This window comes from Grampus griseus, assembly GCF_964374135.1.
Source record: "Grampus griseus genome assembly, chromosome: 11".
NCBI classification, from domain to species: domain Eukaryota; kingdom Metazoa; phylum Chordata; class Mammalia; order Artiodactyla; family Delphinidae; genus Grampus; species Grampus griseus.
In genome coordinates this window covers 95,499,284-95,514,918 of record NC_139005.1, presented here as the reverse complement: position 1 = coordinate 95,514,918, position 15,635 = coordinate 95,499,284, and the positions used below count along the sequence as shown (strand labels likewise).

Genomic DNA, 15,635 nt, shown 5'->3' with positions numbered 1-15,635 from the left:
AGCACAGACACCATCACTCACAAAGGAACACTCACTGAATCTGGATTCTTATTTTCCTTAGAAGAGCAAAAGGATCTTTCGAACCCTTCGGCCACCAGTGAAATGATCATGCAGGAGAAAAACTTTAGATGGGAGTCTGTCGTTAAAAATAAATACAGTTGCCCAAAGCTGCTCAAGATCTGAATCAAACTAAAAACAGGAAGGTGGGGGGTTGATACGTTATTTTAAGAACCTCCCCACCCCCACCTGTGGGTTGCTCCATGGGCAGAGGGAAGAGAGGCCAGGAGGCCTGGCCACACCATCTCGGTGGTGAGCGAAGCCACGGCTGGATCGGATCAGATCCCGTTTTGGTGACGCAGAACTGCACTCGTGACACCGGAGCTGGGTCCGAGGAGCAGGACGGGCGGGCGCTGGTGGCAGAGCAGGACCTTACTTCTGCTGCAGCTCCTTCATTCTGTTCAGAGCACTGCCAGCGCGGAACCACTCGATCTGGGTCTCGTTGAAGGTGTGGTTCAGGAGGATGGTCTCCTGGGTCCCGTTGGGGTGCTTGATGATGCATTTCAGGGGCTGGGAGGAGGAGGGGGAGGGAGGCAGGTGTGGGTGGCCTGGCTCTTGGGAACACGGCCCTCGGTTCTGGTAGAGGGTCAGGAGGGTGGGTCAATGCTCTGGGTCCTTGGCGCCAGCAAGGCGAACCAAATCCTAGGCCAGGTCTGGGCCTTGGTGGCCATGGTAAGACCTAGATGGCTTAACTCCTGGGGCCAAGAAGGTCCTGCCGGGCATGGGCTGTTGGCCTCTGAGTGCCAAGCCTGGGCTACTGAGTGGACGGTAGGAGGGCCTGAGCTGGCTCTACCCTCATCTATGGGACGGCATTTCCTTCCCTCTCTAGGGGGGTTACCTGGAGAATTTAGGGGCCCTTCTAGCTGGAACAGAGGCTCATGGGAGGAGGTGCAGGTAGGGCCAGGTTTAGAAGGAGGGGAACCAAGGTGGCTGCCCACTCCATTCCCCTCCCCTCTTAGGAGGGCCCTGGGGGAAATGGGCTGGCTGGTTCACCTCCTTCCCTGGTCCCCTACCTTGCCAGGGGTAAAGTCCTTCAGGCCCTGGATGGTCAGCTTGTCCACAGGGTGAATCTTGTTGTAGTCAGCTGGGTCAGCGAACGTGAGGGGCAGTAGACCCTGCTTCTTCAGGTTGGTTTCTAGAAGGCAGAGGGCACACTCAGTCCATACACGGCAGGTTCCTTTTGTGAGGAACCTCACCAACCAAATCTAGTTAAGGCTCTGGGAGAGGCACCCCTAGTCCTGCCACATGGGGACAAACCTGGGGCATCGACTATGAGGACCAAGGTGGCGCACTCCCAGTGATGTGGGGCCCTATGCAAGTGTGCTTTGATGCCTGTGTTTCCTGAGGCCTCTGACAATCAGAGACAATCCTTTGACCACGTGCCCTAGATTTCAACTGCTACAAGTTTGGAAGCAAGACCAGCACATGCTAGAGATGGGAAGCCGTGGGTGTCAGAATCCACGCAAACCTGAAGGGGCAGAGGCTGGAGGCTGGTGATGGTGGAAAATGAGCTGCCGACACGCCCCAGGAACCAGGCGTGTGGCTCCAGGCCCCACTGGGCCACTGGCAGGTTGAGGAACCTTGGGCTGCCAGCGAGGGGAGGTGGATGGGGCTGGGATGGCACTCCAGCTCACCGTGGATCCTGGCGAAGCTCTTGGTGATGATGGCCCGGCCCCCGAGGTGGCGAGGCTCCAGTGCCGCGTGCTCCCGGCTCGAGCCCTCGCCGTAGTTCTCATCTCCGATCACCACCCACCGGATGCCATGTGCCTGTCAGGAAAGTAAGGAGCGAGTTTATGAGGGAGAGTAGGGCACTGGCCCCCCTCCTGCACAGTCCTCGGGCTTCCTAAGGCTCACAGGTCAAGGAGCTAGAGAGTCCCCTCCTCACCTGCTCCCCAAGGACAGGTGAAGTTAGAGGTGAATCTGGCCCAAACCAGGCCCTGGGAAGACATGTGATGAGACACGGGCCCTGGCTGTCTGCAGTGGGCCTGAGAAGGTGCGACCCCCCCCCATCAGTGCTCAGCCTGGAGGCAGGCGTGAGTGGGGGGCACAGTGTCGGGGAGAGCCCAGGGCAGTGGGGGTGACAGACATGGGACTGCCTCCGTGGCACTGGGACACTATTCAACTGCAGAGTTACTGCTATGGACTCCCCCTGTCCCTGAACCACCCACTGCCCCATGCAGCCACCAGGAGGTGCCAGAGGACCCCCATCCCTAACCCCCACCAACCCACCTTGTAGTAGCGGGCAGTGTCAGGGACGGGACCAAACTCCTGGGTGACAGCATTGCGCACGGAGTTGGCCTTGCCGTTTTCGATGTTGATGGCACCGATGAGCAGATTATTGGAGATGTTGTCCAGGTGCCCACGGAACTTGAGCCAGGGGCCAGCAGCCGAGATGTGGTCAGTGGTACACTTCCCTTTGACCTGGGGTGGGTGAGCAGAGAGGACAGAGGTCGTGGCAGGGCCTCTGAGTGGCGGATGAAGGGAGAGGCCCTCTCGAGGCAGGCAGCGGGACCGGGGGATGGGGACACGAGAAGGATGTCGGGCTGTGACACAGGGTCTACAGTTTTGGCGTCACCACTCTGGCCAAGAGGGCTCAGGCAAGGCTGTCACCCACCCCTCAGAGGGGGTAGAGGAGTCTGGACATGGAGGACACGTATGTCTGCTCACTCACCCTTTAGACCTAGGCCCCCAGGTAGGAGATGCCCAGGCTGGAAGACCAGCGACACAGAGAGGAGCCCAGGGATGTGTCTGGGTTCTGGCTAGTGACTGATCCGTTTCATCTACCACGTGGGCCTAATATTGGCTGTGACACTGCCTGGAGACCCCACAGTTAACAGCATAATGCACGTGTGACATGGGTCTGAGGCCTCTGGCTGTACCACAAGAGCTTGTCTGCTCAGCTCCCAAACACAGGCCATACCCCCGATGCTCAACTGTGGGAACAGAGGAAATGACGTCTTCCGGAGCTTGTCTTGCAAGCCAGACGTGTGGAGACCTGGCTGTGCAGGGTCACATGTGCCCATCTTGCCCTCCCTGTGCTGCATTCACTACCCACACCCACTGGAGGTGGCCCTCACCAGCTGGAGCAGGACTGCTGAGGGCCTCAGACAGCAGCTGGCCAGACTCAGTTCTGCCCGGCACGGGGCAGTGGAAGAGGTTTGGCTCCTCTGCAGCCAAACCTCCCTTCCTGCCCCCACCCTAATCTTGACTGTGTCCTCCACCATGGTCCATGGGAGAACGTGTGGTTTCACGGCCCTTCCTACCAATCAAGGGAGGGTGCCCTGGCAGCACAGTGTCCTCCCTGTCCCCACGCCGCTGACCTTGATGAGGATCTGCAGGTCCTCCAGGTCTTTGCCATCCCACTTGTCAAAAGGCTCCAGGAGCTGCAGACGCTGGCTGGTGGGACTCACGTCCACCCGCTGCCCGCTGCTGTCCTTAGGGGGGTGCTGGTAGGTGTCCTGTCCAGGATCGAACTCCTGCAGCAGGGGACAGGGCACATTGGGTGCCAGCCCCTCAGCCCCCATTCAGAAAGGCTCTCACGGAAGGCAAGCTCCCCCGAGCACCAAGCCGCTCTCTCCCGGTGAACACGGCCGCTTCACTCTCACAGACAGTGAGCGTCCCTCCTGGGCAGGAAGTGTCTCAGCCACACAGCGGCCCTGAGGCCCAGGCCGAGGCGGGCGTGCAGGACAGGTGGCCGTGGTGGTGCCTGCTCACCGCTCGGGGAAGCTCATCTGCGTCTGGAGCCTCCAGCTTGAACTTCTTTCCATCCTTGCCCGTCAGGAAGTCAGTATCTGGGTTGAACTTGAGGGTGCCAGCAATGGCCAGGGCTGTGACAATCTGAAATGGAGGCGGCCAGTTTGTCAGTCGGCACCAAACTCCACTCCCGTTCCTCCACCTCAGCAGAGACCAAAACTGAGCTGGAGCCCAGGAAATTTCCAGATTCTCCACAGACCACTCTTCCCCTTAGAGGTGGGAGCTGCAGGAATCTCCCTGGGACCAGGGCCATTGGGCCCGCAGGGGACTCATGAACCCAAGGGTAATCTGGCCTCTACCACCCCCACTGGGGCCTGACCTCAGAGCCCCCTCGACCAGGGTCAGTGCTGGACCCAGAGAGGCCGGAAATGCGGCTGCAGTGAAAATGTTCCTTAATGGGCACTGAAAACATGGAAAGGGCCGTTTCTTCACAACAGTATTTCTGGAACACTCATTCAAAAAACCAAGTTACAAAAGACTGGCCAAGTGCGGACAACCACTAAGTGCCCGGAGCACGCGGCTCAGTGGCTGTTCACCATGACAGCGGCCTCCCTCCCGGCTCAGGGACAGTGCGAGCAACTCCTGCGCTGCTCCTGGGCCACCGACAGGACCCTGGGGCACAGAGGAGGGGAGCGACAGGGTCAAGGCCATAGGGCTGGGTGGAGGTGGGCTGCCTTCTGTCCCCAGGTGATGCTAAGGCTCCTGCTCACCATCGCAACTGTGCTAAATGAGACCTCAGGCTCCTGCCACTGAGCGGAGCCAGGCGGGGGGCACCAAGGGAGCTGGACGCCTGGGGCCGGCAAGGTTTATGGCTCTTGGTTTCTGCCCTGACAGTCCCTTGCCCTGCGATGCCAAGCCTCCCTCAGCAGCCCTGCGGGGTCAGACGGCCTTCCCCAGTGCCCCTACTCCCCTGATCGGCCAGCAGCAGGGCCCCGAGAGGCCGTCCCAGGTTAGGGCCGGGCCTGGCAGAGTCTCACCTCAGGGGATGTGACAAAGGCATGGGTCTCGGGGTTCGCATCATTGCGGCCTGTGAAGTTCCTGTTGTAGGAGGTGACGATGGTGTTCTTCTCCCCCTTCTTGATGTCCTTTCTGCCAGGTCAGAGGGGACAGAGTTAGGGATGTCTGGCCTTGCCACCTGGCCCATCCTGCCTAGCTCATGGCAGAGGAGGGGGAACTGGAAAGACCCTGAAAGGGTCACCTCCTCCCAGAACTCACACACACAGAGCAAGAGGGAACCTCGGGCATCACTGAGGTTTGCTTGAGACCACACGTAAGACAGAGGCCAGACCAAGGCCACAGTTTCCTGACCCGGGCACTGCTTCCTTTCAAGAGGCTGCATCAGAGGTCACCACTGTGTGCATTACGATGAGGCCCCCTGGCTTCTTCCTGCCACCGCAGGCTCGTCCAGGTGGCCACTCAGTGCTGCTGGAGGCTCTTCCTCTTTACTTCCAGCCCAACTTTCCAGTCCTTCCTGGAAAAGTCTTCTAATGTGCAACAGCCCCAAAGCTAGAGGCCTTGGGCTGAGAGTTTTCACTTCAGTGACATCTCCCCTCAACATCTGGGGCTCTGTACCCCAGGACATAAAGGGCCGTCCTATCAAAATCGTGCTTCTGGGGCTTCCCTGGTGGTGCAGTGGTTGAGAGTCCGCCTCCCGATGCAGGGGACACGGGTTCGTGCCCCGATCCAGGAAGATCCCACATGCCGCAGAGCGGCTGGGCTCGTGAGCCATGCCCGCTGAGCCTGCGCGTCCGGAGCCTGTGCTCAGCAATGGGAGAGGCCACAACAGTGAGAGGCCCGCGTACCGCAAAAGAGAAAAAAAAAAAATCGTGCTTCTCACCTGTCCCACTGGCCAATGCAGGGGCCACAGGCATTGGCCAGGACAATGCCACCCACGTCCCTCAGGATCTGTGCCTGCAGCAGGGACAGAGGACAGGGAGTTGTCAGGGGCAGGCTGGCAGCTGATGGGAAAGGGTGGTTCAGCAGCCTGAGGGATGAATAGCTGATGGGAACCCTGGGGCCCGTCCCAGCCCCTGCCTACAAGGCTGTGGTTTGTTCTGCCCTGAAGCCACGTTACTCAGCAGTGGGGTGGGGGAGCCAGGGGCGGGATGCGTGGGCACTCACGTAGCCGTCCCGCTCAATGGTGGCACGGATCTGCTCAGAGCCTGGCGTGATGGTGAACTGGGACTTGCACTTGAGTCCATGAGCCAGTGCCTGCTTGGCCACAGCAGCTGAACGCCCCATGTCCTCATAGCTGGAGTTGGTACAGCTGCCGATCAGACCTGGTGCATCATAGGTGGTGAGGCCGGGAGTCAGGAGGAGAGAGTAACCAGAGCTCTCCACCTGACCGCAAATGATCCAGGTCTGGTCAAGAGTTCACCAACTCTGCTTCCAACAGAGACACGTTGGAAGCAAACTACCTAGCTGTTTAAGAGTAAAGGATAAGCTCCTCTTGACCCAGCCATTTAAAGGAAGATGAGGCCAGTGAACACGACACTGAACATGCGTGGAAGCAGTACAAGCCACTCTTACAGTAGTACAGTCTGCATGTGTATGCACATCAGCAGGCCCACACTGAGACACTTACATGACTGCTGCTGGGTGAGGGCCTATAGGCCAATTTTCTTCTCTTATACTTTGTAGTATTCTCTGGCTTTCTAGTTGGTTTATAATCAGGGGGAAAAGAATTCTTTTTAAAAAGTCTGGCTTCCCTGGTAGCCCAGTGGTTAAGAATCCGCCTGCCAACGCAGGGGACACGGGATCGAGCCCTGGTCCGGGAAGATTCCATATGCTGCGAAGCAACTAAGCCCGTGCGCCACAACTACTAAGCCTGCACTCTAGAGCCCACGAGCCCCAACTACTGAAGCCCGCATGCCACAACTACTAAGGCCCGCGCGCCTAGAGCCCGTGCTCCATAATAAGAGAAGCCACTGCAATGAGAAGCCCACGCACCGCAATGAAGAGTAGCCCCTGCTCGCCGCAACTAGAGAAAGCCCACACGCAGCAACAAAGACCCAACACAGCCAAAAAAGTAAATTAATTAAGTAAATAAATCAGAAAAAGGAAAGTCTATCACAGTTATTCAGAAAGTCAATAGACTGGATGACATCACACTGTCTATAGACAGAGACAGTCTCTCTCACCAGCTCAGCAATTTAGTTTCTAATTTTAAGCTACCAAAGATTTGTTTTTATTTACTTCAGCTCATAAGGCTGAACACATTGTATAGCACTTCATGCCAGGCACCACCGAAAGCTCTTACCACACATTAACTCGTCCCACTTCCCAGCAATTTTAACGGGTAAGCACAGTATCACCCTCGTTTTACACCTGGGGAACCGAGGCACAGGTGGTGATGTGATTTGCTCTCAGTCACCCAGCTGTGAAGTGGCAGAGTCAGATTCATACCCAGGCCACCTGGGTTCATGTGCTTCACAGCCACACTAAACTGTGACAACAGTGATACCATGCCAGTGTGTCCGTATATGTAAAGCATGTAAAGTAAAATCAGTCGTCATGGTTGGTGAGAGGAAGTGTTTGTAAAACAGAAAATTACACACATCAGTATGTGCATGTACACAGAAATACAGTATTCCTGTCAAAGAGCTTCTAGAGCTGCTTCTGGCTGAGGGTGGAGATTAGGGGTGTTTTAAAATACTTCTTATTTGTCAATATTCTCTACACTGATACATATTTCTTTTCTTTTTTTTTTTGAAGATTTTCTTTTTTTTTTTAGGTTCCACATATATGTGTTAGCATACAGTATTTGTTTTTCTCTTTCTGACTTACTTCACTCTGTATGACAGACTCTATGAAGATTTTCTTGATGTGGACCATTTTTGAAGTCTTCACTGAATTTGTTACAACATTGCTTCTGTTTTACATTTTGGTTTTTTTTTGGCCGCAAGACACGTGGGATCTTAGCTCCCCAACCAGGGATCGAACCTGCACCCTCTGCACTGGAAGGTGAAGTCTTAACCCACTGGACCATCAGGAAATCCCTCTATTTCTTTTATACCAAGAAAAACTAATTTCTTTAAAAAGCCATAAGAAAAAAACCAACTACTTCAGAAAGTGCCTGGTCCATTCAGGAAGGGCCCCGCGGTAAGCACAGGCCACAGCCCACAGCCCTGGGTGGACCGCTGGCCCTGAGGCAGGGGGCGGGGGTGGCTCACCTACTCGGATGTCCAGGGGCCACCCCTCCTTCTCTGCCACACTGCCCACTTCTGCCACAGGGTGAGCCAGGTCGGGGGTGAAGGGCCCATTGATGTGCGGCTTCAGCTGAGGAAGAAAAGGCACGGGAGGGAACCCAGCTTGGCGCGCGGACAGCCTCTCTTCTTCAGAGGCGGCCTCACTCCCGCTCACCAAGTCACGGTGGGCCTGGGAGGCCAACTACTGTTCTCACGGCTCAAACCTCTACCCAGGAAACGCCCGAGCAACAGGCACTGTACGTGCTGCAGCTCCTGGGATCTCTCCAACCCCTCACGGCTCGTCATCTCCAGCCTGCAGACGGCAGAGCGCCTGCCTTGCCCAAGGTCACATAGCTCGGCGATAGCAGAGGCATGGGATGAATCAAGGTTGCCAGCTTCCTAAGCCCATTACCTCCCATACTATGGTGCTTCTGGAATCTTACAGCCAGATGCTTTACATGTGACGATACTTATCAATCAACGTGAAGCACTTAACGAAGTGCCTGGCACACAGTAAGCACTCAATAAATGTCAGCAACTGTTATTACACGGATTAGCTCATTCAGTTCCCATGACTGCCTTGGGTACACTGTGAAGTGAGGCCCACAGTGCTTGAGTAACTTGCCCAAGGTCGCAGGCTTAAGTGGCAGAATCAAGATGTGAACTCATGCAGGTTGGCTTCAGGGCCTAAACCCTTGGCTGCTGTGCTCTGCTGCTTCTGCTCCTCCAGACTGCCCTTTCTCTGGCCTTCCAAACGCCACCCTGGCCTACAGGTCTCAGGGTGCCAGGCTCAGGCTTGGGAATCTTGGGCTTTGCCCTCTGAACTCTCACAACTCTAGGGCAAAATCTTGGCTTCTCCTAAAGCTGAGGTGGGGGCCAACTGAACGTTTCTGAATCACCAGCCATAGCCACCTCCACTCTCCCCTTGGCCATACAGCCTTCCTGCTGCCCCTCCCACCCCACTGATTCAGGCAGCAGTTTGCAGGGACACTGGGGAACCAAAAGCCCAAGAGCCCTGCTGGGTGTGCAGCCAGGGACCGGCTCTGGCTCTCCCCAGGGCCCACCAGAAGTCCCCAGACGGGGCCTGAACCCCCCACCCTCAGAAACTCCTGGAACCAACTCCCTTCCTCACCTCGCTGAGGTTAATTTCTATCAGTTGGTCATAATGGCAGCCAGGGTCAGGTACCAAGTGATCCTTGAATTCATCAGCAAGGTTGGCAATGTCTGAAATCAACACGGGAGGGAGACTGAAGCATGTAAAACAGAAATTGGCCATGAGACTCCATCCATCCATCCATCCATCCACCTGCCCATCCATCCATCCATCCATCCATGCATCCACCCACCCACCCACCCATCCATCCATATGAACCACAGCTACCAGGCACCTGTCAAACACCAGGCCCTGGACACTGACTGAGCAAACAAAGGAACAAAACAAACAGCACAGGACACAGCTCCTGCCCTCGAGGAGCTCACGTCTAGCGAAGGAGCTATCAGTGAGCCGGAAGTCACAACATAATACAACAGAGGCACACAGGAACACGGGGACACAGGGGAGAAGTAGTGACTGAGGCTCAGAGTCAGGGAAGGCTTCCTGGAGATGAGAAGCACTGAGTTTTTAAAGAAGGAGAAGAAGTTACTTGATAATAAAAGCGAGGGAAGGGCCTTTCAGGTAGGACTCTGTGCGGAGAGCTTGGGAACAAAGTGACAAACTCCCCCCCAGGCCCCTGGCCTCTGGCTCCACCAATCACCCTCGCTCACCTCCCTTCAGAGGCTCCAACAATTCCTCCCCCAGGACCCATTTCCCACTCTGGGTTTCAAAGAAGCCAAACTAGAACCTCAGGGAAGTTGCTGAGGGAGGCCTACAAAGTGGTTCTTGTTCCAGACCTTTTTCCTCCTCCCCCTGCCAGGGCAGGAATTACAAACAGAAGCAGATCCATGTCATTTCCAGAGCCTCCCACAGAGGGCACCAGGGACCAGGCCAAGAAGAACCGGAATGCAGACACCCTTTCAGGGGAAACTAAATTCCAATCCTGAGGCAGGGATATCTCACACTTAGATGCCAGACCCACTGAGAAGCTGATGAGAGCTACAGACACCCCACTCAGGAACAGTAACACACATAACCTCTCACAGACCGTTAGAGGCTTCTCAGAGCCTCTGAAGCCAGTCCGGAGACACCAGGCTTAGGACTTAGGACGCCCACTGGCTCACCTGCCCGGCCTGTCTTGCTCAGGTACTTCTTCATCCTGTGGTTGTAAGGAAACACCGAAGTGGTGGCCCCAATTTCTGCACCCATGTTGCAGATTGTCGCCATGCCTGTAGAGAAACAGAGCCCAAGGGGCTGGCTGTGCAGCTAGGCGAGGGTCCCCCACACCTGCTAGAGGTGCACACACGTCTTCACACCAGGGAGCTGGCATCATTTCTTCCCTCACTCTCACTGCCTCTGTGGCCCAGGGTTAAAATGAGGCCCAGTGAAGAGAGGCCACGGGGCCAGAGCTCGGTGTCCCGGTTCTCAGGGTGGCTGCTGGGTAGAGTGAAGGGGATACAAGATTCAGCTCCTGCAAGCCAAGTTCCAGTTCTAGGCCTGGCTGTCCTGCTCAGCAGACTAGACAGCCCCCATGTAATGAACGCTGACCTGGCCAGACCACCCAGTTGTTACTGTGTCCATCTGCAGGCGAGGGAACTGGCTCAGAGAGGCCCAAGGTCATGCCACAGAGCAAATGCAGCGTGGCCTGCGGGTCTCGGTCTGACTGCCTGGTGTGCAGGCCTGCACTGTTTCAGCTACAACACGGTGGAAATGTTTCTGGGTCCGCAGTTTTCCAGCAATAAGACTGGAATGACGTCCACTGCCTGGACCACAGACCGCCCACAGAACTAGAAAGGCTACAGATGCCCTGACTGCTATCAGGACTCGAGCCTCATGGGGTTGCTGGGACATGGGTCTGGGCTTGTTGCCAACTTCCTAACTGAGCTGTCCAACAGTAGTAAGGGCTACTTATAAGAATGAGCCCCACATCACTGGAGGGACACAAGGGCCAGCTGAACTGTAGCTCTGTGGGGCTGCTGTGGAGCTGAGGGAGGCCCCTAGGGAAGTCTGGACTGAACCATCTCTAAGGTTCATTCCAAGTCTACCTGGATTTCTGAGGGCCCAGGCATTGGGGCCAGATCACCAGGAGTGATGAGTAGGAAGGGGCTGGCTCCCACCTGGTCTTGGAGACTAGCAAGTGACGGTCTCTAATCCAAAGGAAGAGAGTGAGGTTCCAACTCCAGCCAAGGGAAGATGTGAGACTGCGGCTGCTTTGAGACAGAAGCCCTGACTCTGATTCCCCTTCCCACCACCACCTCTACCCTCTGTAGGTTCTTCTTCTGGATCACCCAAGGCAGCCCAGGGCCACAGCCAAGTTGGCTCAGCCCCTAAGGGAAGTTACCTGTCGTCCTTGAGGGGCCCCAGTCTCCCGTTTAATGAGGGACCTGGACTAGACAGTGAGGTCTCCCCTCGACCTCTAAGTGTCCATCCCAAGTCCCCAAATTGACTGGACAGATCCTCAGGGGAAGGCCATTCACTGCTTCTACGGCTCAACTGCAGGCCCCATTGGGCCCAGCACAGGCTGAGAGCCATGTCACGTGGCCGCCCTCCTCACCAGTGCAGGAGATGGAGTCTATGCCAGGCCCGTGGTACTCCACAATCGCGCCCGTGCCGCCTTTTACTGTGAGGATGCCCGCCACCTTTAGGATCACATCTTTGGGTGAGGTCCAACCGGAGAGTGAGCCTGTCAGCTTCACACCGATCACCTGAGTAGGTGGGGCAAGGAAGCAGTTACAGGCCTGTGTATCATGTGCCATGTTCCAACCAGGAATCTACCTGCTGGAATTCAGCTTATTTATCCCTGCCTCCTTCCCAAAGAGATCTGAGCCTGACCTATTCTCTCATCCTTTTCGGGTCCCACATCTCCCATTCACCCCCGCCAACCACCCCTCTGCTGTCACCCCGAAATGAGCCCTTCCCTACCCCTCACCTTGGGGCACTTCAGCTCCCAGGGGATCCCAGCCATGACGTCCACTGCATCAGCGCCCCCAACTCCAATGCAGATGCCCCCCAGGCCACCACCATTGGGGGTGTGGGAATCAGTGCCAATGAGAAGAACCCCAGGGTATGCATAGTTTTCCAGAATGATCTGAAAAAGAATCCAAGATCTTAAGCTTAAAAGCCCTCAGGAGAGAATGGAGGTAGGGCTCCAAAGGGGTCTGCAAAACTGCCCCCTACCGACACTGGGCCACTGGGCCATTCCCAGGCACCCCTCCAGGATGGGGCCTCTCCAGTGTGGCCTGGACGAGCCAGAGACCTGGGAGACCGGCGGCCTGGGCTCACAAACTGCTCTGACAGTTCCTGACTGTATGACTTGGGCTTGTCAGTGCCTCTCTGCACCTCAGTTTCCTCATTTGTTAAGAACGGCCACACCACCTCGACCCCAGGATTGTGGCGAGAACCAGATGAACTAGGTACAAGAGTGTGTCGTGTGACAGGCCTGGGGACAAGTGCTGACCCCTGAAAGGTGTTCCCCTACAACACCCACTGCCTCACGTGGTGGACACAGGGAGTGTGCTTATCTGGCTTCTCAACAGGGCAGACAATCTTTCATGGCCTGGCTCCAGCACCCACAAGGAAGTACCGGGAATCCTACGGGAGCACAGGCCAGGAGTTTTTCCACCACTGAACTAAAAAGAAGTACAGACAACACCTCCCTAGCCTCAGTGGCCTGGAGGTGGCTCTGAGAACAGAAGTGACTTGCTTAAGGAAGAGGATGACTTGCCGCATTACCTCTGAACTCAGTGTTCCCTTCGTCGAGGCACTCCTCCTAGCTGGGAGCTAGGAGCTGGCGGTGAGCATTTCTCCCCAGGATATTTAAAGGAGCTACGGGGGCAGCTCCCCCAGTGCAGCCCCGCCCATCATCCTGACAGCTGAGGTGCTGGACACGCTGAGGCTGCAGCAGGGCTGCTTGAAGAAACTGCAGCCAAAGGCCACGCCTGGGTCTGCGGTGTGGCCGCACCACCTACCGGTAGTCACTTCACCCCTCCAAGCCTCAGCTTCCCATCTGTAAAAAGTAGCTGATAACAGTGCCCCCCTCACTGGATCATTGTGAGCACTTGATAGGAACATGTCCGTCAAGCTGTAATAATGTCTGAGAGAGGCATTATTTTTATTTATTATTTTGCAGCAAGATCCTTCACCTGAGGTTCTGTTGCTTGCTGCCAGAGGCAATTATGGCCCAACACACATATAAGGATGTTGGGGAGGATAAATGAGATCAGAGATGCGAAAGGCTCTATGAACTGTCAGGACTGATGGAATGGTGGGTAGTCTCCCCAGAATATTACAGAAACCCCAGGGCTTCTGCCTCAGGCTAGGCATCCGCTCAGCAGACTCAGCAAGGGTCCAGGGGTCTCGCCTCTTGGGAACACAGAAAGTTAGAAGACCTGGTTCCTTCTCCAGAAACGAGGCAGCTGGCTGGGAGAATAGGCCAACACAGAAGAAATCCCTAACAAAAAACAACTGTTGGAGAGAACGCCGTTTAACTGCTTCATTTCTCCAGCCCTCCTTTTCCTTGGCCACATAAAAAGATTTAAAACTAGTTAATCTCTAAAGCTCCTCAAGGTTGTAAAAGTCTGATCCATGAAGACCAGACACACAGAATTCAGTGTGGTCACACCATGTAGACTGCCAGTGTGGTCCATGTCCAAAAGGGAGTGGTCAGCACAGACCCGAGGACTGCAGAAAGCATCACAAAGAAGCTGGTTGTGACAGTGACCTCAGTGGTCGGCTGCATACGGTTAGGCAGACGGGGGTGTGGTGGAGAAGTGTATTTTTAGGCTGGACTAACATCTAGAACATAAAACTAGAAATTCAGCCATCTACCTGCATGACACATGTACACTGAGGATCTATTCTATACTGACCTGGCGCCAGGCCCAGAGCTAGAGAGGAATAAATAAGCCATAGTCCCTGTCCCCACAGGGCACACTCAGCATACACTGTGGCCATAATGTGAAGGGTCCCACACAGGATCACAAGATCCCCAATGCTGGGCACCGGAGGGCCAGGACTTCACAAAGGTGACCAGAAAGCAGAACTGTGGAGGAGGAAGGGTCTGCCAAGGGACTCAAGGCAGAGGGAAAGGGATTAAGATTTAATCTGGACATGGCAGATTAAAGCTGCCTACTGTCAAGGGGGAGAGGAAAGAAAAGCTGCACAGAGATCACATGATTCCTGGGAACTTTCTTTCTAAAGAAATATATCAGGCTGTACACTTAGCTGGTGGCCACTGGCAGGTGTGAGCTGTCATCACTCACGACCCCAAACTTTGGCCCAGAAGCTGCCAAAACGGCCTCAGCATTTGTACTAAGGTGAATGGAGGACACTTGGATTGGGGTCCCCTTGACGACAAAAGGCCAAGGTTGGGTCCACCTGACTCCCTCGCCCTGCTGCTGAGAGAGGCTCTCTGGCCCCTGCAGACCAGTGTGACATGCCATACCCGGGGAGCCCCTTCCTGGCAAGGGCGATGGTTTGAAAGGGCAGAGCAGTGATCTGTGGCTCTGGTTTCAGAGTGGGGCAGTGCCGGGAACCCATGCAGGGTCGGATTACAGCCTGACTCAGCTCATCTTGAAGGAAGGCCTGGAAGTGAGCCCTGGGATGGAGGTGGGGAGAAAGGTCACCTTGAGAAGGTACAAAGAGGCAGGTTTCACATACAGGATGGATGGCAAATGGACACAAACCAGCACACACCCCACAAACCAGTCAGAAGCCCTGAACAGACACCTTTGATGAAAGCTAATCACCTATCTCCCCAGACACAGACACACACACACACACACACACACACACACACACACACACACACACACACACACACACACACACACACACACACACACACACACACACGACAGAACTGCCTATCAAGAGAAAATCCATCCTTGGGAGACCACAGGAGAACTCCTGACTGATGTGGCCATGTGACCTTTGGCCCCTCCATCCTCCAGGACACCCACAATGGGCCAAAAGGCTCTGAGGAGCACTCTGTGCACTGAGAGGGGAAGAGCTCCCGGTGTGATGGGAGGCCGTGACGCAGCACAGCAGTGTGGAGCACTGGCTCCAGGGCCAGGCCGCCTGGATGCAAAGCCTGGCCCCACAATCGGCCAACTGGGTGCCCCTGGGCAAGGAGATTAACTTCTCCATGCCTCAGTTTCCTCATCTGTAAGGTGGGGACAATAAAACCGCCAATCTCACAGGGTCACGGCGAGCACCCAGTAGGTTACCATCTGCGGAGTGCCTGGCACACGGAATGTGCTCATCAAGTGCTAGCTATCCACACAACAAGGTATAACGCTTGTGGAAAAAAGCAAAACAAAAAAACAATACAATACCATAATGCTTAGAAGAAGGTGTAGCACAAAATATGTCAACCTTAAAAAGCTGGTCAGAAGGGACTATTTTAATTTCTCACACGGAGAGTGAGAATGTATAACTTGACACAGTGAAAATTAATTTTAGGGACTTCCCTGGTGGCACAGTGGTTAAGAATCCGCCTGCCAACTGCAGGGGACATGGATTCGAGCCCTGGTCTGGGAAGATCC

At 55.3% G+C, this 15,635-nt stretch overlaps 1 protein-coding gene across 1 annotated transcript in view; it reads right to left on the bottom strand.

Annotated features, from left to right (window-relative positions):
• Positions 1–25: 25 nt before the first annotated feature.
• Positions 26–15,635, bottom strand: part of ACO2 (aconitase 2) — a 52,242-nt gene continuing 36,632 nt past the window's right edge. The window contains exons 5-18 of the mRNA XM_082665492.1: positions 12,020–12,178; positions 11,645–11,795; positions 10,215–10,319; positions 9,130–9,221; positions 7,983–8,088; positions 5,932–6,089; positions 5,648–5,721; positions 4,788–4,899; positions 3,772–3,894; positions 3,378–3,533; positions 2,287–2,478; positions 1,692–1,824; positions 1,071–1,192; positions 26–567 (exon numbers count right to left, since the gene is read on the bottom strand). Coding sequence (XP_082521618.1) covers positions 430–567; positions 1,071–1,192; positions 1,692–1,824; positions 2,287–2,478; positions 3,378–3,533; positions 3,772–3,894; positions 4,788–4,899; positions 5,648–5,721; positions 5,932–6,089; positions 7,983–8,088; positions 9,130–9,221; positions 10,215–10,319; positions 11,645–11,795; positions 12,020–12,178 — 1,821 coding nt within the window. The 3' untranslated portion in view covers positions 26–429. The remainder of the gene's footprint in view (positions 568–1,070; positions 1,193–1,691; positions 1,825–2,286; positions 2,479–3,377; positions 3,534–3,771; positions 3,895–4,787; positions 4,900–5,647; positions 5,722–5,931; positions 6,090–7,982; positions 8,089–9,129; positions 9,222–10,214; positions 10,320–11,644; positions 11,796–12,019; positions 12,179–15,635) is intronic.